This window comes from Syngnathus acus, chromosome 8, assembly GCF_901709675.1.
Source record: "Syngnathus acus chromosome 8, fSynAcu1.2, whole genome shotgun sequence".
Lineage (NCBI taxonomy): Eukaryota > Metazoa > Chordata > Actinopteri > Syngnathiformes > Syngnathidae > Syngnathus > Syngnathus acus.
In genome coordinates, this window is record NC_051093.1 from 2,367,142 (window position 1) to 2,389,486 (window position 22,345).

Consider the following 22,345-nt stretch of genomic DNA (forward strand, 5'->3'; position numbering starts at 1 on the left):
CGTCACGACTACGCTTGAATGCCTTTTTTTTTTTTCTTTTTTCAACGTGGCAGGTCTTTTGCGTGCGCGTGCGTGCGCAATAAAAGCCCCTCCAAGAGTTCCTTTAAGAGCAGTGTTTTCTTTTTACCTTCTGTGGGAGGATTTTGCGTCGTGCGAAAGGGGGTCACACGTCACAGTTTAAGATGCACAAAAAAAAATCACAAAGAAATTACTGGACACACACTGGCACACACACACCATTGATGAGACAAAGATGTAAGTATTGACACACTTAATCCTCTCAAAGAAGATGGAGGGATGGTAGATAGGGAGCGGCAGATGGCCAGAAAGAAGTCAATCCTTCTCATTCTTCCCAGACGGCATACGAGGGCTGGATGATTGCGTTGCAGGCCTGATGTTTGCTTGTGTTTGCGTGTGTCCTCAAGTGAGGCCTAAGGGGAAGTTTGATGATGTTCTGACGCACTAATCTGGCAGGTAGCACGTCACCGTTGATGAGATGCAACAGAAAATGACACAAAGTGGGGGTTGTGTGTGTTTACAGGATGTAAAAAAGACGGTGGAGGGAGAAGCAAGGTGGAAATATTTGTACGGGTACAGATGGAAACAGATGGGAGTGTCATTAGATGGTAGACAGATGCTATGGGAATGATACTTTTTAGGTCGGTTAGATACATGTGTGGTTGGGCATGTAGATGGATAGGTCGGATGGTTAGGGTCAAATATGACATATATTAAGCATATACGTCATGTATAACTTCATTCTCTTTTTACTCGTCAGTACTGTACATTGTTGATGCTGCGCAACAGTGACCTCTGCTGCCGCTCATGCTAATTACGCCACTTCGCACCATGAAAACGATTTCATTTATCTATAGAGCTGTTTTCTGTCAGTGCCTTGCAGTTGGTCTAGTTCAACTTCGGCAAACATATTTGATTTATATGACAACTAAAACATTATAAATAGTACTTGAATCTGTTTGACACAATAGTATACACCCCAGTTTTTGGTTTTTGAGAACATCAAAGCCAATTTGAGTCCCCGCAAATGTTGGCAGCGTTTCACACTCTGTGACATTCCAGAACTAAACGCTCTCTTCTGGTTGCGATTGACTTAAAACAACACACATGTACGGAGAGATGAATTATTCGACAATTATAAACGTGTGTGGGGATATGAAATACAGGATTAATCTAAGGAAATCCAATATTCATATTTGTGCCTCTCCAGCTGCTAATTACGGTTACCAGAAGATGACACACAGCTGGTGTTTTACAACCACAAGAAGGAAGCGATTTTTTAAATGACCGCCAATCAAAAGTGAGCAATTCATCGTGTGTACCTAATGAGTTTTCCTTAATGGAAGTTTTGGCCCAGAAACGCCAATCGTGACTTTCGGCGTCAAAACAGCAAATCAAAGAAGCATGTGGTTCCCATTAGCATGATGATCATTTCAAGAAGGATTTTTGATGTTTGTTGATGTCACTGCATTGTAAATGAAAAGCAGCAGCCGAACCAGCCTGGTCCATTGCATGTGAGCCCTCGAGGTGGAATGGCAGCACATGAGCTTCAAGTAGTGATGTCTCTTTTTCTTTAAACCTCTGTAAAACGTAACCTTCAAAATTCTGCTATAAAAGTATTCATATGTACGCAAATACGTGGTGTGGCACATTCTGTTCAACTCACAAAGTCATCGGGCATATTTGAGCCAAAGATATTTATTGACACTGAAGATTATGCAATTGTTTGCACTTGTTTGTTTGTTCATTTAAATGGCGCCAATTAGTTTTGTAGTGCTAGCTAGACAGGCTGGCCGGCCAACTGATTTCACCTTTGAGCAGATGAGAATTTTAACGGATTCTAATGTTCATATAGCTTTAGCCAGGGCCTACATTTATTTGGGTTGAATTTGGCTGAATAGCACGTGCCACACATGCAGCTAGCCCAAGAATGTCACTTGACTGCAATGACTATTTCAAACAGCATAAATTTGTAGCAAACTTAAAAATTGTAAAATATGTCAGTCTTTATGTGGTTGTTTGCAGGTGCCCACTATCCGTGTCTCCCTTTGATTTCCCATCCTGCTGCTATTGCTGCTTCTGTGGTTCCTTCACACCTGCGTGACCAGAGGTTCTCTGAAAAGAATGTTCGCCCCGCCAACATCTCCATCTGATTTGCTGTTCCTTCCGTAAAGTGGTACACTCTCCCGTGTGTCCTCAGGCGCCTCGTCCATCTCGTCGTCGTCGTCGCCCTCCCAGAGAGAGGTGGACACGTGTTGATACTCCGTGGTGTCGTCCCGCTCCATCTCGCGGTGATAGAAATAGCTGAAGTTGGACACGATGACGGGCACAGGCAGGGAAATGGTGAGCACGCCGGCGATGGCGCACATGGAGCCCACCAGCTTACCGCCCACCGTCTCTGGGTACATGTCGCCGTAGCCCACCGTCGTCATGGACACCACGGCCCACCAGAAAGCCTCGGGGATACTGGTGAAGGCCGTGTCCGGGCGGTCCACCTCGGCAAAATAGACGGCGCTAGAGAAGAGGATGACGCCGATGAAGAGGAAGAAGATGAGCAGGGCCAGTTCTCGCAGGCTGGCCTTCAGCGTCTGGCCCAGGATCTGAAGACCTTTGGAGTGTCGAGACAACTTGAAGATCCTGAAGACCCTCACAAGCCGGATGACCCGGATGAGGGCTAGTGACACCGAGGGCTGCGCCCCCTTGTCCCTGGCCAGCTCCGTGCCCAGCGTGACAAAGTAGGGAATGATCGCGAAGAAGTCGATGGTGTTCATGACGTCCTTGAAGAAGTGCATCTTGCTGGGTGAGCAGCTGAAGCGCATAACCAGCTCGAAAGAGAACCAGCAGATGCAAATGGTCTCCACGATGAAGAAGGGGTCCTGGAAGGGGGTGAAGACCGCCGAGGTGGAGAGCGTCTCGTTGCCGGCGGCCGTGTGAAGAACGCTGCTGAACCTCTGGAAGACAACGACCGGTTTCAGAGGTAGGGCCGAGTCCTAAGCGAGTCTCAATCTGTAACCGTCCGAGTTTCAAGCAATTCGCAAATTATCGAAGCGATCGCATAAGACAAACCAAAAGTGGACGGGTTTCCTTTGCACTGTAGGCCAATTCGACGTTGACGTGTAGCGCTCCTCCGCTTTCACTTGTTGCGGGTTCATTTTTAATTTCTGGGTCTATATTTAAAAAGTTGGACTTGAGTTTCGCACCAACACTAGCTCATTTTCTGGGAAGTGGGCGACTTGACTGGGCTTGGCTCTAACAAGATGAATCAAGTTACCTTTGCAGTTTTGTGGTTAGCGTCACAGTGCTCAACTTGTGGCTTAGTCGGTCCTGACTGTCTAGCCTTCGTTTTCTTTTATCCACATGCATCTTCACGTTTGACACTGGGATAATGTCAACAATATCCGGCTTGGCCTGGCCTGGCCTTTGACACGTGCAATTTAATCAGACTTGGCTGTACCACGACATGCCGTGCGGTTGCTCATCGTCATCTCACCGAAACCGTAGACAGAGTCCAATCCTGCCCCCTTGTGACTGTGAGCTATTTCATATGGTTTAAGTGCAAGCTGGTTGAACATTAATGGCACGGAGTTCATCTCTATCTTGCAAACTCCAGACCTGATTCAAACCCTAACCAAAACACAAATCCTAGTCAAATCCTGAATTCTTAAATTTATGATCCAAAAGCCTAATCCGAACCAAATTAGGACCCTAAAACCAAGTCCTAACCATGAACGCCAATCTTATTGATCCAACTCAAATTCTTCACCCATAGCCCAAACATAATTGAAGGCTTGACCCTAATCCAAATCAAAATCCCCTTTGCCCTAGCCTGGTTTGTTTTGGTGACCATCATGTCATCGTCATGCTGTTTTCAAGTTTATTAATAAACAGAATCATATCTGGATGGCTTATCCTTCATCTATATTTGGAGCTCTATATCTCTGAGAGGTAACCCGAGAGCACCTCATCTGCTTTCCTCGACTCGATGCACTTGGCTCTACCTCGACTTCTGGAATATCGTCTCCATCTAAATGTGCTCTCCCATCCTGACTGCTATCCGGACTTGTTTAGTTTGCTTCTTGGATACTCAAGGGAAGATCTTTCCCTCATTTTCCTTTCCCTCTCTCTCTTCTCGGAATCGAGTTCAACAATGTTACCAACACTGCCGAGTCTTTCACATGAACCAAACTTAGACAATTTTGGACAATGGGTCAAAGTCTACCACAACAAGAAGCAATGTTGGGAGATCCAAAGATGAATAAATATGTATTCAGGGATCATTTTACTTGATAAAATCGGGACATCTAACTTTTTCATTTTAGTTAACAAAGCATGAGCTGAGCAAGTTCATCCGAGAACAGTTTGGGAGAATTGAGGAACTTGAATTGTGAATGCCACGTACCTCCCTCTGCTCTCTCTCGTTCTTGAACTCAGGCAGCGTTTCCAGGCAGAAGATGAGGATGGAGATGATGATGACCAGGACGCTAACAATGGCGATGATGCGGGCCGCGCTGGATGACTCGGGGTACTCGAAGAGCATCCAAAGGCGGCGGCGCAGATCCCCGCTGGGCAGAGCTCGCTCCTCCTCCTTGGGGAAGCCCTCATCCTCCTTAAAACGGTCCAGGATGTCATCGCCCAGCTGGTAGAAGCGCAGCTCCTCGAGGAACACGTCCAGTGGCACGTTGGCCGGCCGCCGCAGTCTGCCGCCCGACTGGTAAAAGTACAGTATGGCCTCAAAGCACACCCGACTGCGGTCGAGGAAGAGCTCGTTTCGCACAGGGTCAAAGTAGCGCAGCCGCTTACGGGGGTCACCCAGTAGGGACTTGGGGAACTGGGCCACAGTGCGCAGCTGGGTCTCGTAACGCATGCCCGACACGTTGATGGCCAAACGCTCGGTTAGGCCCCAGCCGCTCCTGCACGCTGGACGCCGCTTGTTCCGCTTGGTTTCACCACCAGGGGACACCACCACTGCCTTTCCGCTCGCCTTCTCCTGCTGGTTGTGCTCATCTTTGACCCGCTTGTCCTCGCCCTCAGAGGAAGGGCTGTCTTTGCTTTTGTCGTCTTTGTCTGGGCTCGCCATGTCTCAACCTTGAACCATGACAAGAGTACTTTGAAAGACTCAAAATCCAACTATTTGATCCTCTAAGACAGGGGTGTCGCATGTCAGACTCATTTTTGTCACCAGGCCACTGTAAAATGACATGACATCATTTATGGCTAATTATTTTGTGGATCCAAACTGTGACTCACCCTGGAAACCCTCGTTTGAGAATTATTTCTCTAAATTTCAGGAAATGAGTCTTACCTTGGTGATTCCTGTGGATTCAATCAGCGAGCGTCGCCCCCATGAGCGTCGCCGCCCGCTCAGGCTCACCCGTCCGTCTTCGGGGGGTCCAGCATCCCCTCAAATATGCTGATGGTGTCCACTCTGCTCCTCTTTGTAGTCCTCTGGTGAGTATGGTGGCGCGAGGTTGGAGGTGCCTGGTGTTAAGCCACGATCGTTCGGCGTATGTGTGGGCCACTTGACGGGGACACCCTCACTCGCCCGCTCACTTTCTCTCCCCCCGCGCTTGTCAGGAAATGCTGTAAGGCCGAAATTTAATCTTCCACCTTCTCCAAAGGCCAACACCGCTGCTGGCCCTTCGCCTCCTTTGCCCCTGGAGACCCCCTCACCCCCAAAATTAACCCCTCAAACATGACCTTAAACACACTGCAAATGATAACACACAAAGTGATTCAAATATGACTAATGATTCAGAATGCAAAATAATTATTTTAAATTACTTTCATTATTGTTAAATTCTGTGAAATGAGACCCCCAAAATGACCAGCTTGTTCAACCATTAACTTTGCATCGTGAAAGACACCAGGGCGTTTTCAATTACCACACTTTGTAAAAATAACACCCACACACTGATGTGAGAGTGAGCGTGAAAAGTAACATTTATATTAAAGTTTTGTCAGCTCTTCCTGTTTGCAAATTTTGAAAACATGATGTGTATCAGTTTGTCAGTTGAAACCTGTTTCACTTCTTTCAACAAATTTGTGTTTGAGGGCAAGTGTTCCGCCCAATGTTGTTTGAGCTTGCCAATGCTAATGTTGTCGCTTTTGCATAGAAGCAGAAATGTTGCCGGTGTCCGCGCCATAATTTTATTATTTATGATGGAACAACAATACACGATTTCACTTGACAAACCACCTTACACATTTCAAGCTTAAACTTCACACTCGATGGGATTGATCACATTTTAAAATAAAAAACACGGTTTCAAACTTTTTGCAGCAGTTAACAATAGATAAACTTTCAACTTTACAAATTATCAATAAAATGCTTTCAGTCAGTAATATTTTAAAATAAAATGTTAAATTTTGGAGGGGGAAACGAATGGAGGTTCTTTTTATGTGACACCCAGCACCCCGCCCCTCCATTAGCCAATCAGCTACCAGTTCTCAGGCAGGCTACAGCCAATCAAAAGTGACTCTCGAGTCACTCCTTCGTCACGCTTCAGCAATGGAACTTGTGTCGTTGGCCCAAAACATACACCGCAAATCTAATTTCACGCTACAAGTGTTTCGTTTCGAAGCCAAGCTTGAGAGGATAATAATCGAATTATATTATAAAGTGTTTGTTTAATGAAATAATGTACCTGAAGGTGTGACACTGAAAAACGGAACTTATAGGCGTTTGTTTCCACACGAGTAAATAATCAGTGAGCACACAGCAGAGCAGCGATGGCAGCTTTCCGATCGGTGAGTCCAAAGGCGAGCAATGTCGTTATCTGTTGACCTTCTTGGGTTAATGCTTCACTCCAAGCGCACCAATAGCGAGCAAATAAAGATAACCAAGATAAAAGGCGATAAAAAGGCGTTCCAATTGCCTCACTGGAGCTACTGTGTCCCGCCAGAGCACCGCCGACCTATAAAACAAAAAGGGACATCGGACGGAATCCCACTTGTAAACGTGGGGATTCTCGCGTTTCTGTCCAAAAGCTCAAAAAGAAGACTCGATGACATTAACAAAAGGTCGTGCACGAATAGTCACGGTTCATTGTTTGATTCGGCGTGCCATGACGTCATTGCCCACAGGCAACGCTAATAAAAAGTTGCATCATACACCGACAGACTGCGGTTGGGAACAAGTCTGACACGTTCATAGATTACATAAAATGCTCTATTGCGCGTATTAATATTGCATATGAATTTTATGCATGAACCGTAGATGTGATTAATTCAAATTTTTGATAAACGCAATTGTTATATTTTGATTTTGAAGCGTGAATAAAATTGACGGCCAACTTTCAAAATAGAAACAAAAAACACTTTGGTCACTGAAAAAACTTGCACATTTGTATTTTTTTAATCGATGTTGTAATAAGCTGTGACTTGTACAATTGTGCTACAATTAATTTAACTATTTAGATTTCTTTTTATCTTGGAAAACTACAACTTTTGTCTTGTAAAATTACATGTCATAGCCACAAAATTCCTCTTTGTTGTAAAAATTCAATTTTTTTCCTTTAAAAATTGCTCTATTCTTATAACAGTACAACTTTTTTTCTCCAAAGAAATGTGAATTTGTAGAGGAAATGTATTTGAGTAAAGTGTAGTCTGTGCTTGATAAAAAAATTGTTTTACAATATTTCACGAAAACAAACATGTTTTCATCAAAATTGTAATGCAGAAATTCATGATCGAGTATCAAGACTCAATATACTCAAATGCAAATAATTGGGCTCATACTTTTTATTTTATTTAAGCAAACAAGTCAAGTCAGGTGATCACACACTCCGATCCACTGGGAAGTGTGCCAGGTTTCTATTTATAGCGCGGTGGCACACCGCGATCGGATTGGTCAAGAGTAGCGCACACCCACCAGTTAGATGCGCACGCAACAAGCTGCCTCACCTCTGCTGACCTTTATGTGTCGCTCAGGTGGTCCACGGGAGATTGTGTCTGCCGCTTCCTTTGGCCTTGACGCCGCGCCGCCTCGCCAGCTCCTTTAAGGTAATGGGCCGCAAAGCATCATGGGAACCTTTCACTTGTCTCCCCTTTTAATCCGATGTTCTTCTTTTCCTCATGCTCTCTCCTCTCTCGTTGAATTCGTGCTAATTGATGCTCATCTTTGAAATGGCTAAAATGGTAGAAGGGCCACATTGGGGGGGAAAAAAAACCAAGTGTAAAGGTGGAATCAGTGATCATAAAGTTGGATGTTTTGAGGAGGAAAAAATCTTTTCAGATTTGTTTTAATTCTTGGACAAAAGCAACCTTTTATGTAAAAGAAAGTATTGCATTTTTTTGCTACTTGGATGTGGTTGTGTTTGGAGTGTGTCCCTTCTACTTGTCTCGCTCATGCGACGTAATTGTGGCAAATCAAATGAAGCGAGCATGGCCGTGTCGCAATCAATCACTGTGCTTGTGGTCTGGGCCACGGCGGCGCCGCCGCAGGCCGCTGACCTGATCGTGGAGCGCAACCCCAAAGGCGCGGCCAAGCCCGACCCGTCCACGTTGGTGTTCGGGAAGCAGTTCTCGGACCACATGCTGACCGTCTCATGGTCGGCTGACGGCGGCTGGGATGCGCCTCGCATCAAGCCCTTCCAGAACCTTTCGCTGCATCCAGCCAGCTCCGCTCTGCACTACTCCATCGAGGTCAGTTGTGTTATATTACATGTAGCTAAAGCAATTTTTTTTTATACAATTAAAAAGAAGACCTCAAGAGTACGCTTGAAAAAAAGGTTACATTAAAACGATGTAAAAATAGATATGAAATTCACCCTAAATGTAATGTAATGTTGCATTTATTTACGTTCTTGTGTCGTTGTGGTGGTGCTACTTGTCAGCTGTTTGAAGGCATGAAGGCGTTTCGTGGCGTGGACAACCGCGTGCGCCTCTTCCGGCCGATGCTCAACATGGAGCGCATGCACCGCAGCGCCCAGCGCAGCTGCCTGCCCGTGAGTTCTGAGCCGGCGCCAAAGCGCTCCTTTGGTCATCGTCATCGATATTTTTTGATGGCGCTTGTTTTGTTTTGCAGATGTTTGACAAAGGTGAACTGCTGGAGTGCATCAAGAAACTGGTGGAGTTGGACCAGGAGTGGGTTCCCTACTCTCAGGACGCCAGCCTCTACATCCGGCCCACCTTCATTGGCACAGAGGTGAGGCACATCTCATCTCGCGTCAATTTTTGCATGTGTCGGGATCTGACATCTTCACCGTCGGTCCATCTGTCAGCCGTCGCTGGGCGTGACTCGAGCCAGCCAGGCGCTGCTGTTTGTGATCGTGGGCCCGGTGGGGCCGTACTTCGCCACGGGTTCCTTCAACCCCGTCTCGCTGCTGGCTGACCCGTCCTTCGTGCGCGCCTGGCAGGGAGGAGTCGGCGCCTACAAGATGGGAGGGTGAGTCGCCTCGACGGAAAAGCTCTAAACGACAATATAGTGGGACCCCACTCCATCCGGAGTGGGTTCCAGACTCTTAACAAATACCCAAAGTTGTCACAATTTGTGATAGTAAGTCGACATCCAGCCATGATGGGTTTTTTTTCGTGCCACCGACGCATCTCTCGCAGAAACTACGGCCCAACCATCGCGGTCCAGAATGAGGCAGTTGAGCGCGGCTGCCAGCAAGTTTTGTGGCTGTACGGCGACAACGAGGAGATCACCGAGGTCGGGACCATGAACCTTTTCATCTACTGGAATGATCACAATGGAGGTACAATGAGCCGACGGCAATATTGCAAAGCGTTGACACAAGCCATGTTACATTAAGTCGATTCAGTTCCTTCTGGACCGATCCGTCGGGATTTTCTGTATTGTAGAGAAAGAGTTAGTGACTCCGCCCCTGGACGGCATCATCCTTCCCGGAGTCACCAGGCAGTCTCTTTTGGACCTGGCCAGAAACTGGGTCAGTTTTTCCTCATATTGCTTCCTTCAAATGTTTTGGTTGGAAAAATTGTTGTTTGGTCATAGGGCGAGTTCAAAGTGACGGAGCGCACAATGGGCATGAAGGAGCTGCTGGACGCGCTGGACGCCGGCCGTGTTCTGGAGGTGTTTGGCGCCGGCACCGCCTGCGTGGTGTGTCCAGTCGGCAGCCTCCTCTACAAGGGCCAGGTGTGCTTGCTTTTTGGTGGTGGTGGTGAGCGCCCCCTTGTGTCCAAACAAATCCATGACTTTCCTTCCTACCTTCTCAGACATACCAGATCCCAACCATGCAGAACGGACCCGACCTGGCTCAGAGGTTCTACAAAGAGCTCACCGATATTCAGGTGAGTGCCACGGCACAAGCGTGACCTCACTGGTGTGCTTCCACAAACAATGTGGCTGCCAAGTCTGTAAGTTGTTTTAATGACAATTATGAGATGAAATCCTTTGCTTCTTTTCACAGTACGGACGCAAGTGCAGCGACTGGGCGCCTCTGGTCTCTTAAATGGTTTGCACAAGGTCGTAGCATCAGCAGTTTGGACCACCCCCCCCTTCTCTCTCTCTTTCCTCCCATCTCTCAAACCACTAATGCACTCCTGCCACTCCGTAGAGATGAGACTTAGGAGCAATAAGAACAAGATGCAACACCACGGTTCCACTTTCTAAATAGACTAATACAACCATAGCACAAAGTTGCAGCTCTTCTGGACGCGAGTGCTGGGCTGCATTGCAGTGCTTTGAAACGGTTGCTGTGGACGAAAGTGGCTACTTTGCACTCCCAGTCGTCTGGGACGAGCCGCCGTGCTCAAAAAGGCCCAAATAGGAGATTGGTGCGAACAGATGTTGGCCGTCTGCACTGGTTTGTGTTGTTTGTTTTTTTAGATGTTTTTAAATGATAAATTTTCTGTCCGCACAATTCAGTGTCATTAGTTTAGTCTGTCTTCCACGTACTCTCGTCAAGTGCCTGCTGACTGCCGTTTGGCGGGTCAGCGCGTCTTCCGCTCAGTAATCAGCCCTTTCGGTGTTCTTTTGATGTGCTCTTTGTTTAGTCTGCGTTATTTTTACATTAAAGCGCATTCAAGTCCAGCCAGTCTGCTCTTACTTTGGAAATGGACCAACGAGCCATTATTTATATAATGCAAGTTATTTGCAAAACAACTTATTACTGTAAAACAAAATGTTAAACATGTAAAATGATTGACCTTTTAATATACTTTGGAGAATTTTTAAAAATTATTCAGTACAATTACCAGTTTAAAATATTTGTGCTTTTTTAAAATTGTGGCTTAAATATCAAACAAAATCAAATTGTGATATAATTGAAATGGCTTAAAGCTAAAAGTATAAACACAAAAAATACTTCTACTGAAGTTATGGAAAATATTACACAACTCTTGGTCGATCACAAAAGGCTTAGCACAAACTAATTTTTTTAACAGTTTTATTAGTGAATTGACAGAATTTTAGAACCTGAGCTTCTGGAAAAACCACTTGTTCTTGCCTGTCTTGTACCTGCAAAAGAGCAGTGGACCCAATCAAGATGACACCAAGGTGAACTTAACAGGTTAGAACTTTCCGGAAAAGGAAGCTCACCTCTCTTCAAACTTCATTTTTGCTTCTCGTCTGGCTTTGCGCTTTAGCCCAGGATCCCTGAAGACGTCCTTATTGACGACAGTTTTGTCCAGGGGGATGTCCACGGAGTATCTATACAACAAAAACATTTTAAACCTCCAAATGCAAAGTGTTTTCCCATGCAGGCTGACCAAAGGTGCAGCCAGAGCACTAACCTGGTGGGCATGAGGTGGTTATAATTGAAGACTTTAACAAAAGCCTTGATCTTGGACCTCTTAGCCAGCTTCTTCTTGCCCATAGTGGCAGTCACCTTGCGGGGGTAGCGGTCAATGCCGGCCACCAGGGCATGGCTGTAAGGCCGGTCGGCCGTGCCGTCGTCGATATTCTGATTCACACAAGATGGAGACACGCTTCATGTAAGGAACTTTTCAAATGGAATTACATTTAGTGCCTTGCAATAAAAGTTTAATTTGTTATGGTGTGCACCTCAGCCATATGGCGGCAGTATGAGACAAATGCTCACAAAGAAGAGCTCCACAACTTTGTAAGATGCAATGCTGCAAGTCATTTTATATAAAGCAAAAGGAATATGCATATTTGACCTTTAAAACCAATATACGTCAGCACGATGCTGAAACACTTCTGCAATGTTGTGGCTCAGAAAACATCTTTCTGCTACAATTCAAAACCAGCTCAGTGGCCTAGTGGTAGAGTGTCCGCCCTGAGACTGGAAGGTTGTGGGTTCAAACCCCGGCCGGGTCATACCAAAGACTATAAAAATGGGACCCATTGCCTCCCTGCTTGGCACTCAGCATTAAGGGTTGGAATTGGGGGGTTAGATCACCAACTGATTCCCGAGCGCGGCACCGCTGCTGCTCACTGCTCCCCTCTCCCCCAGGGGATGGATTAAAAAATCACACGGGGATGGGTTAAATGCAGAGGACAAATTTCACCACACCCAGGTGTGTGTGTGTGACGATCATTGGGACTTTAATCATTGGGACTTTAATCAAATGGTAAGTTGTCTTTATTGCAGTTGTTTTACGGCAACTACGTTGAGCAATTTACAACGAGCTTCTTCCTGGACATAAATCTAATGCTTAAGTTGGTGGTCGTTTTAGAACTTGTGTGTGTCTTTACCTTAACAATGACAGCTTTGCGGCCGGCGTAGCGTCCAGCCAGGACCATGACCACCTTCCCAGGTTTCATGAACTTGCCCATTTCTGCACGGTGGACAATAAGCCATCAGCGAGGCATCGCCACATCATTATAACACGTAATCGAGTAGAAGGAAGGAAGAAGGAACTGCGCGTAAAATATACGTCGCTTATGGCTAAAATGGTGCTAGCTATCGTGTGGCTAACAAGTGCAAACATGAGACTCGTGCGACGTTAACTTCATAGAAAAGAGAATAACACGTTTTCTATCTGGTCCAAGTCAAAAGGTATACATTTATTGGCAAGCAAGCAGTGTCAAGTAGCATAAATGCGGTAACAGGAAGGCTGCCATGATGGAATCAACGCCGCTGAATCTAAGCGCAGTCGTAAACGCTCATTTGAACGAAAAAGCAGACGTGGATTTGCGAACATATCAATCGTGTTAGGTGCAGTAGAGTGTCTACGTAATGTCCAGTACGATAAAATATTTTAATGCGCCAAACGGGATGCGATGTTTAAAGATTGTCCCCAAGAAAACAGACTCACTGAAAGCGTTTAGACGGCCTCCGCTGGTAGGAAAGGAAGTGGTGGAGGTTTCTACGAACCTTGACCCGCGCGTGGGAACGTCACTTCCGGAAATAAATTAGTTGCTTTTTCCGTGGCCAATTGTAAGACGTTTTAGCTGTATTTTATGCTTAAATTGTTCCGTTTATATGTTATACAATTATGTATTGTTCTATTTATATATGTTACTCTAGTATGTGACCTTAAGTCACGGTACAAGGGGTGACGTCACTGCCGTATAGCAGTTGGTTTGTCGGAAAACAGTGTGCTGACAGTTAACGGTTGTGTTTTCCAAGTTCAAACTTTTATTCAAGCACAAACACATAAGGTATAATAACATCAACAACCACAAGCAGACAAAAACAAAATAAGACATCCACAACACCAGAAAACAACAACAACAACAACAACAAACAAACAAAAACACATTACAGGGCAACTCCATCTTATATCCATAGAATATACAACCAGAGCAAACATCTTACAGAAACAGCATTTCAATAAATGAGGTCAGTTTTACAGCATTGTTGGTGTTGATGAGTTTTAACGAATTGTCGTAGGATTTCAGATCACTCTTCCAATGAAGAATGTTTGTTTTTGTTTTAAAGAAGTGACATTTATGTATACAGTGGAGCCTCGGTTTTCGACCACAATCCGTTCCAGAAGGCGGTTTGAGAAGCAAATTGGTCGAATTCCGAATCTGTTTTCCCCATTACAAATAATGGAAAGGTTTTTAATCCGTTCCAGGACAAAAAAAACCCCGCCTTTTTTAAGCATTTTTTCATTTGCGCATTTTTGTCCGATCGCGCAACTGCAGCGCGCCGCCGAACGCGCAACCGTAGCGCGTTGCTGACCGCGCGACTGCACTGCGCTGGTCGCATTATTGTGACAGAGCCGTCGCTGAGATTTAGAAAATATTTTTTAAGTCCTGATGTACTTTTCAAAATTTAAGTGGACCTAAGTGCGCAGGGAGCTTAATTTTGTCCGATCGCGCAACTGTAGCGCACCGCCGAACGCGCAACCGTAGCGCGCCGCTGACCGCGCAACTGCACCGCGCTGGTCGCAATATTGTGACAGAGCCGTCGCTGAAATTTAGAAAATATTTTTAAAGTCCTGATGTACTTTCCAAAATTTAAGGGAGCTCATTTTGGTGCGATTGCACAACCGCGGCGCGCCGGGCGCTCACTGTCGCATTTCTTCAAGAGCGTCTTTGTGTTTTAGGATGGCTTTAGTGCTCTCACTTACTTTTTTTGGAGGCATGTTTAGGGCTTAATACAATCCTCAAAGTAACGAAAATACAATAACAACGGAGTCAGTCGGCATCCGGGCCGCGCGGTCGGGGTTTTTCAGGTCCTCCCGGCTCATTTCGCGTTCCATAGTGTAGTGGTTAATGTTCTGGTCTCTCACCCCAGTGACCTGAGTTCAAGTCTCAGTGGAACCTGAACTATTTTGACATTTACCTATTCCTATCTATGCTATTTGCTTGTGAGCTGCTCCATAAAACCATATAGGTAACTTCCATGGATTAATGGTGTGGGTTCCTTACTGTAGTGGTTAGTGCTCTAGACTCTCACCCCAGCGACCAGAGTTCAAGTCTCAGTGGAACCTCAAGTATTTTGGCATATTCCTATCTATACTATTTACTTGTGAGCTGCTCCATAAAACCATATAGGTAACATCCATGAAGTAATGGTGTGGGTTCCATAGTGTAGTGGTTAGTGCTCTGTACTCTCACCCCAGCGACCTGAGTTCAAATCCCAGTGGGACCAAAAATATCTTATCCTTGAAAAATTTGCAACAGAGTTGCTCGTGTGCTCCCCCACAAAACCATATAACTCCTTAGACCTGGGGCTGGAGTTAGGGTTGGTGTTAGACCTAGAGTTGTTAGAACTAGGGTAAGGGTTAGGGTTAGGAATAGGAATAGGGTAAGAGGTAGGGTTAAGGTTAGAGCTAGGGCTAGGGTTAGGGGCTAGGACTCTCACCCCAGTGACCTGAGTTCAAATCCCAGTGGGACCAAAAATATCCTTGAAAAATTTGCAACAGAGTTGCTCGTGTGCTCCCCCACCTACCTCCTTGGGGCTGGAGTTAGGGTTGGTTGTTAGAACTAGGGTTAGGGTAAGAGCTAGGGTTAGGAATAGGGTTAAGGTTAGAGCTAGGGCTAGGGTTAAGGTTAGGGTTAGGAATAGGGGAAGAGGTAGGGTTAAGGTTAGAGCTAGGGTTAGGGGCTAGGACTCTCACCCCAGCGACCTGAGTTCAAGTCTCAGTGGAACCTCAACTATTTTGGCATTTACCTAACCCTAACCCTATCTATACTATTTGCTCCATAAAACCATATAGGTAACTTGGCGTGGGTTCCATAGTGTAGTGCCCTGGACTCTCACCCCAGCGACCTGAGTTCAACTCTCAGTGAAACCTCAACTATTTTGGCATTTACCTATTCCTATCTATTTGCTTGTGAGCTGCTCCATAAAACCATATACGTAACTTCCATAAGCGAGGGTTCCATAGTGTAGTGATTAGTGCTCCGGACTCTCAACCCTAACCCTAGCTCTAACCTTAACCCTAGCTCTAAACCTACCTCTAACCCTAACCCTAGCTCTAACCCTTGCTCTAACCCTTTCTGTACTTAAAAATCATCATTTCAGATGGGCTGATGCCAGAAGTCATAGAAGTGACCTCTTGTACCTTCACATCTCGTGGCCCAAGTAATGAAAAGTCTGCCAAAAAGAGAGGTGAGTTTGGAGTAATACTTTTCAATATATAACTTTATCACGGTTGCTTTTAAATTGTCCAATTGTTACTACTGTATCAGTATCTAATTATCCTCACATATGCTGCTTACTAAGATTTAGATGACCCAAGCAAGATATATTAAACACCACTTGACTTTTTTTCTTAGACATGTAAGGTCTAAACTTTTGAATTTTGTGATAAAATGAAAATTAACCCATCCTTTCTCATGTGAGTTACAGGTCATTGCTAAACTTGATTATATGTGAGATGTTTGTTTACATCTATTTTTAAATAGGGGTAATGTACATGACACATCTACCTCAAAAGAGAGAAAAGAAATTGCACTAGATTAACCTATTAGTGAATATGCAAATTCATACATTGACACACCAAGGCAGATACTATTCTTATACAGCTTGCATTTGTTTTTTTTACACACTATATATTTCCAAATTTATTTATATCATCTTTGTTTGTCTATGTGTAGCACGTTATCAAAGCAAATTCCCCATACATGTAAAACACTGTCTGAAAAAAGTTTTTTTCTGATTTTTATTTTTTATTTTCCCTGATTTTGCAACAACTTGTATCTGTTCTTAATGGTTTTGTCAGAGAAATGGTCCCAATGTGCTGCCTGTGCAACCTCTGTAGGGGCCAGGAATTGCTTCATCTACCAGCAGTGACACTCTGGTCAAATGCAAAACTGCTTAAAAGTAGTCAAGAAAATGAGAGACCTCTTTCCCCCACCTCCAAAACTGGGGCCATTCTAATATTGGCCTTTTGTGCATCTATTTTTAATTTTGTTAATATAAAAACAGCTGACTGACCGGTACAGAGTCCGCATTACTGCCGACGCTGCACCAATCCGCCTGTCGATCTCGCGATCCATCCTCCCCTCACTCGTGAACAAGACCCCAAGATACTTAAACTCCTCCACTTGGGGCAGGATCTCATCCCCGATCCGGAGAGGGCATTCCACCCTTTTCCGATCGAGGACCATGGACTCGGATTTGGAAGTGCTGACCCTCATCCCGACCGCTTCACACTCGGCTGCGAACCGCTCCAGTGAGAGCTGGAGATCACGGCCTGAAGAAGCCAACAGCACCACGTCGTCTGCCAAAAGCAGAGACGCGATGCTGAGGTCCCCAAACCGGACACCCTCAACGCCTCGGCTGCGCCTAGAAATTCTGTCCATAAAAATTATGAACAGAATCGGTGACAAAGGGCAGCCTTGGCGGAGTCCAACCCTCACTGGGAACGAATCCGACTTACTGCCGGAAATGTGGACCAAACTCTGGCATCGGTGATACAGGGACCGAACCGCCCTTATCAGTTGGCTCGGTACCCCGTACTCCCGAAGCACCCCCCACAGAACCTCCCGAGGGACACGGTCGAACGCCTTCTCCAAGTCCACAAAACACATGTGGACTGGTTGGGCGAACTCCCATGCACCCTCGAGGATCCTGCTGAGGGTGAAGAGCTGGTCCACTGTTCCACGGCCAGGACGAAAGCCACACTGTTCCTCCTGAATCCGAGGTTCAACCTCCCGACGGACCCTCCTCTCCAGCACCCCTGAATAGACCTTACCAGGGAGGCTGAGGAGTGTAATTCCCCTGTAATTGGAACACACCCTCCGGTCCCCCTTCTTAAAGAGGGCAACCACCACCCCAGTCTGCCAATCCAGAGGCACTGTCCCCGATGTCCACGCGATGTTGTAGAGACGTGTCAGCCATGACAGCCCCACAACATCCAGAGCCCTTAAGAAATCCGGGCGGATCTCATCCACCCCCGGGGCCTTGCCACCGAGGAGTTTTTTAACTACCTCAGTGACTTCGACCCCAGAGATTGGAGAGTCCGCCTCAGAGTCCCCAGGCCCTGCTTCCGCAATGGAAGGCGTGTAGGTGGAATTGAGGAGGTCTTCGAAGTATTCTCCCCACCGACACACGACGTCCCGAGTCGAGGTCAGCAGCACGCCATCTCCACTGTAAACAGTGTTGACGTTGCACTGCTTCCCCCTCCTGAGACGCCGGATGGTGGACCAGAATTTCCTCGAAGCCGTCCGGAAGTCATTCTCCATGGCCTCGCCAAACTCCTCCCACGCCCGGGTTTTTGCCTCAGCAACCGCCGAAGCCGCGTTCCGCTAGGCCATCCGGTACCTGTCTTATACTTCTTATACAAACCCACTTATACTTTCATTATTTTCCCCCCTGCAACGTCATGTTTCCTTTGTAAACGCAAAAATGTCATTCTCTTTACTATTTTAGTATGTTGAAAAAATCGGAATGTATTCTCTTTGTTCATCTAAATGTATCTCGATGCATAAGTAACAATATAGAATATACAATAACAATAATATAAAACAACATTTTCTACTTTTCTGGTCTGACTTGTTGCTGGTGTCCTTGTTAGCACTTTAAAACATAGACACGTGTGTAGACTTTAAAACATAGACACGTGTGTAGGTAGCACTTTAATAGCAACGACGGTGTTTACATTCAAGGAGAAGATAGCCTTGACACAACCAATATGGTATACCTACAGTCATGTCACATCAATTCTTTTTCAATGAAACAAGAAAAGCAGCAAAGTCAGTCACTGTGCAAGTGCCTCCTCATTTGTGGATTGTCAGCCATGAGGGTCGAGATACTTTTGTACTTTGTCAGTAGCAGAATGTTGAGGATAATCAGAAAGCTGTCACGGGGTGGGTGCTCGAGGGCCGCGTTTGATTTTCAGACAGGAAAGATTGACTGACTCAATTAGAGATAAGTTTCAAAACGAGTTAATGTATGTACAGAACCTAAGATCCCTCATTTTAATCCCTCATTTTAATCACATAATACTTTATAATTGTTTGAATTGTGATTTGGCCTTCTCCATTGATAGCGTCGGTCGGGTGTGCTCAGAAAGCATCCTTGATGTTCTTGAGCTGCCGCACGGCCAGGTCGACGGGCAGGTCAAACTTGAGGTGGCTGATGCGGCCCAGGATGCGCAGGGCGCCCTCGAAGCCGGTCTGCGCCATGTAGCTCCAGGCCAGGTAGTGCGGGTGCACCAGCGTGCCCGCCTTGCACAGCAGGTTGAGCCACGACACCAGCCGCTGCTCGTTGAGCGCCATGCACACCAGTGCCTTGAACTCCGTGTCGGGGCCTCGCTTGTAGCGCCCGTGCTCCTTCAGAACCGTGTGGATGGCCCACAGCAGGGACTGTTTGGGGGTGACGGTCACCGGACCACCCCCTACCGGCAGGCTGAAGGACTGCGAGAGCTGGCGGGCAGGCGACTCTGCGAAGGCCTTGCCGTTTTTGGTGTGGTAGTACTTGACAAAGAGCTCCCAGGGGTGTATGGTTTGGGGGCCGGCAGTCCGGTGGGGCAGAAAGCAGGAGATGGGCGCCAGGACCAGGCTGACGGTCTGCGACGGCGACACCAGACCGTGAGCCAGCAAGTCTTTGAGAACCAACGCCAGGTCCTTGCGTACGCACGTGGTCAGCTCGTCGCGTGGTCCCAGAGCGGAGTTCCCGGTGTAGTTGACCACGTGGTCTGTGCCGGGCTGGTGGCGTGAGCCCAGCACACGGACCTTGTCCACAGCTGCCTCCAGACGGCGGAGCAGAGGACCGTAGTCACGCTGCGCAGAGTCCTGCGGCCACACGCCCGACGGAGCCTGGCCGGCGGAGCAGCCAAACTGGCTGACGGCGAAGATCTGCAGCACTGCCAGAGCCTTCTGGATCAGCTGCAGGCCCGTCTCACGCATCCTCCGTGCCTGCTCCGGGTCCGCTGGTGAAGACAAGCGGCCAATATCAATCCGTTAATGGAAAATAACAGAACCAGAAAAGCCTGCAGTACCAGTCACACTCACCAGTCCTCTTGCCTCTGGGGGTTCTGGCCTTGGCCGAGGCGGCTAGAGGCTGCTGACCGCATGTGTCGTCGTCGCCGCCCAGTAGAGGGTTGCCCACCTCATCTGGGAGGAGAGCAACGCGTTTAGTCCCTCAAAGGTCCACAATGTTGTGCGGAATGCGAGGCTGCTGCTTACCCTGAATGAAGTTGATGAACATCTCCAGGTCTCTAATCTGCGTCTTGAGCTGCTCCACCAGCTGCTCCTTCACCCGCGCTGGGTTGACGATCTGCGCGATGGCAGTGTCCACTCTCCGCCGCAGCTCCTCGGGCGACAGGTTGCCGATGTCCTCATTCAGGTTGACGTCCAATTTCTCGATCAGCTCGTCGATGATAACCTAACCATCGTGGCGGCGGGTTACAAACAATTAGGAGAGTAATAGTGTACATTTTGATTGGTGAACGCAGGTTCGATGATCGCAATTTTGCCTCGTCTGAGGTTACCATTTCGATACTAAAATACTTCAGCTCCAATTCACTGGTTCTTTTATCTCAAACTAAATATTTTAGGTTGCATTACCTGACATGTTTCGGCTTGTACTTCCGCCTTCATCAGAGTGTCGGAAGCGCAAGTGGCCATCGGCGTTCTTACCTTCTGCCGCTCCATGACAACCGACTGCGGTAGCGAGTCGTAGCTGCCCTCCTGGTAGGCAAAACGCTCCAGGTCATCCAGCTGCGTCTTGAGCTGGACGATGAGATCTTTTTGCTTCTCCCGCTGAGCTTCCAGACGCTCTCGCTTCTCTCGTTCGCTCTGGAACGCAAACCACAGGCATTTAAACACAAATAGTGCCGCAGCGCATGTAGACAGACAATGACAACAGTCACAGGCAGATCAGTCAGGTGTGAAACTCTTCTTTGTGTGGGTCTATTTATTGGTAGTATACTGCCCCCTGGTCAAGTTAAGGTTCCTATGGGAACAGCTCGATGCAGTGCAGTTACTTCTGGCACCATGCTTAATAAATTAATACTTCAGAGTCAAAAGTGAGCATTACTACCTTTGTAAAGGGAGATTTAAAAAAAAAGCAACAACAACCTTGTTGCAAGCGTGAAAATATTTTGAGTGTATTTGTACATAAAAAAATATACAAAAATGAATGACGGGGAATTTCAAATGAAAATGGAGACAAACGTGTAGTACAACTCACCAGGTCCTCCTGCTGGTGAAGCATGTGTGAAGGTAGCAAAGACATGAAGAACGGGAAGTAAACACTGGCTGAGTACACAACAGCCTTCATCAAATAAGAAAGCCATCTGCATATTTTCTTTTACTGACATTCAGACTGCCTGATGGTGCTCTCAGGCAAGGAAAGACTGAAAACCACAAGATGAGATACAGTGATAGAAGAAGAGAAAAAGAAGGCATGCGACGCAGAAAGCCGCTTAGGTCTGACGTTATTTATTGCCATGTGACGTCATGCTGACATGGACGCCCTTCGCTCAAAAGTCTCATTTATTCATTTATCTGTTTTTTGATTGCATTGCCAGCATTGGTTTATCTTAGGAGACGAAATCGAACATGCTTTGTATGTATAAATTAATTGTAGTACATGACTTAAAGGCGTGTCTAAAGCCGAAGAAAGTAAACACAAGAAGCTAAAGTCTCGCATGACAACAAATGAAATGTTGCGTTTTTCCCCTCTCACCGTGTTGTGGAGGTGCTGGGGGTCCCGGGGCCCGCAGCCGAGCACATGTGGGCATCCCCGGAAGGCGAACTCCTCCAACTCAGTGAGCATCTTTTCCTTCTCGTCGCTCTGCGCGTGGACGATCTGCTTGAGTCGGAACTGCACCTGGGCAAAGTGCGACGTGAGCGCGAGCAGCGACGAATTGAGTAACTCCTGCTCCTCCTCCAGCTTCCTCAGCCGCCCTGCCATTTCGTCGTCGACGTCGCCTCCGCCGACCGAGGTTGTCCGCCGAGGCTGACCGCCACTCGCGCGCTCCTCTTCGGGGTTGGCCACCGCGCCCACCGGCGCCCAGCGCTCGCCGGCGCCGGCCAGCGCGGCCTCGCTATCCGAGGCTGAAAGCTCCTCCGTAGACATAGTGAACGGAGGCGCCCTCTAATAATAATTCTCTCTCGGTTTAGAACGTGATAATGAACTAAATCGCGAAAAAATAGAGCCGATCACCGTTATGGAGACAGGTGTATCGCCATTTTGATGCAGACTGACTCATACGTCAGTGTGAGACGCGTCGGCCAATCACAGGTTATCCGAAAGTAACAAATAACCTACGTCACAGCAAAAGCGTTTTACCCAATCACAGAATACCCGGAAATCTAGCGGTTTATGCTGCGTAGTGATGTGCATTCCAGTTCTTTTAGGTGAACTGAATCTTTAGAATCAGTTCACTCAAAAGATTCGTTCAAACGAATCGTTCAATGAATCCCCCCTAACCCCTGGCTTGTAATTGATGGTGTTATTATACCGAATGTGTTTGTGTTTTAATAAAAAGCTGAAAAAACCCCGTTATGCCGACATTTGTTATTTTGGGGCGCACCAACTCATATAACAACGTA

At 46.8% G+C, this 22,345-nt stretch overlaps 4 protein-coding genes and 1 long non-coding RNA gene across 9 annotated transcripts; 2 read left to right on the forward strand and 3 right to left on the reverse strand.

Moving 5' to 3' along the window:
* Positions 1-1,330: 1,330 nt before the first annotated feature.
* LOC119125730 (potassium voltage-gated channel subfamily A member 7-like) lies at positions 1,331-5,585 on the reverse strand. 2 transcript variants are annotated; one of them, XM_037256530.1, is made up of 3 exons: positions 5,321-5,585; positions 4,418-5,103; positions 1,331-2,969 (listed from the first exon to the last, which is right to left on the reverse strand). In XM_037256530.1, the coding sequence occupies exons 2-3, from the start codon at positions 5,093-5,095 to the stop codon at positions 2,109-2,111; spliced, it is 1,539 nt and encodes a 512-aa protein (XP_037112425.1). In that variant the 5' UTR covers positions 5,096-5,103; positions 5,321-5,585; the 3' UTR covers positions 1,331-2,108. The 2 variants fall into 2 exon arrangements, with proteins under 2 accessions (XP_037112425.1, XP_037112424.1); XM_037256529.1 differs by having other exon boundaries at positions 4,418-5,204; positions 5,321-5,584.
* Positions 5,586-6,548: 963 nt separating this feature from the next.
* Positions 6,549-11,011, forward strand: bcat2 (branched chain amino-acid transaminase 2, mitochondrial). 2 transcript variants are annotated; one of them, XM_037256535.1, is made up of 11 exons: positions 6,549-6,765; positions 7,948-8,019; positions 8,159-8,661; positions 8,853-8,963; positions 9,044-9,163; positions 9,240-9,403; positions 9,574-9,716; positions 9,823-9,908; positions 9,974-10,114; positions 10,195-10,269; positions 10,389-11,011. In XM_037256535.1, exons 3-11 carry the CDS (start codon positions 8,365-8,367, stop codon positions 10,428-10,430), a joined length of 1,179 nt encoding a protein of 392 aa, XP_037112430.1. In that variant the 5' UTR covers positions 6,549-6,765; positions 7,948-8,019; positions 8,159-8,364; the 3' UTR covers positions 10,431-11,011. The 2 variants fall into 2 exon arrangements, with proteins under 2 accessions (XP_037112430.1, XP_037112432.1); XM_037256537.1 differs by having other exon boundaries at positions 6,550-6,765; positions 8,461-8,661.
* A 341-nt stretch (positions 11,012-11,352) lies between these two features.
* rpl27 (ribosomal protein L27) lies at positions 11,353-13,266 on the reverse strand. Its single transcript, XM_037256546.1, has 5 exons — positions 13,201-13,266; positions 12,638-12,720; positions 11,713-11,882; positions 11,519-11,629; positions 11,353-11,437 (listed from the first exon to the last, which is right to left on the reverse strand). The coding sequence occupies exons 2-5, from the start codon at positions 12,716-12,718 to the stop codon at positions 11,389-11,391; spliced, it is 411 nt and encodes a 136-aa protein (XP_037112441.1). The 5' UTR covers positions 12,719-12,720; positions 13,201-13,266; the 3' UTR covers positions 11,353-11,388.
* A 5,032-nt stretch (positions 13,267-18,298) lies between these two features.
* Positions 18,299-18,522, forward strand: LOC119125577. Its single transcript, XR_005098501.1, has 2 exons — positions 18,299-18,379; positions 18,429-18,522. It is a non-coding gene; the product is annotated as an uncharacterized LOC119125577 (long non-coding RNA).
* Positions 18,409-22,049, reverse strand: rundc1 (RUN domain containing 1). Of its 3 annotated transcripts, none has more exons than XM_037256159.1 (6): positions 21,477-22,049; positions 20,979-20,990; positions 20,426-20,584; positions 19,973-20,171; positions 19,799-19,900; positions 18,409-19,716 (listed from the first exon to the last, which is right to left on the reverse strand). In XM_037256159.1, the coding sequence occupies exons 1-6, from the start codon at positions 21,867-21,869 to the stop codon at positions 18,851-18,853; spliced, it is 1,731 nt and encodes a 576-aa protein (XP_037112054.1). In that variant the 5' UTR covers positions 21,870-22,049; the 3' UTR covers positions 18,409-18,850. The 3 variants fall into 3 exon arrangements, with proteins under 3 accessions (XP_037112054.1, XP_037112056.1, XP_037112055.1); XM_037256161.1 differs by lacking the exon at positions 21,477-22,049 and adding an exon at positions 21,107-21,466; XM_037256160.1 differs by lacking the exon at positions 20,979-20,990 and having other exon boundaries at positions 21,477-22,047.
* Between the last annotated feature and the right edge of the window lie 296 nt (positions 22,050-22,345).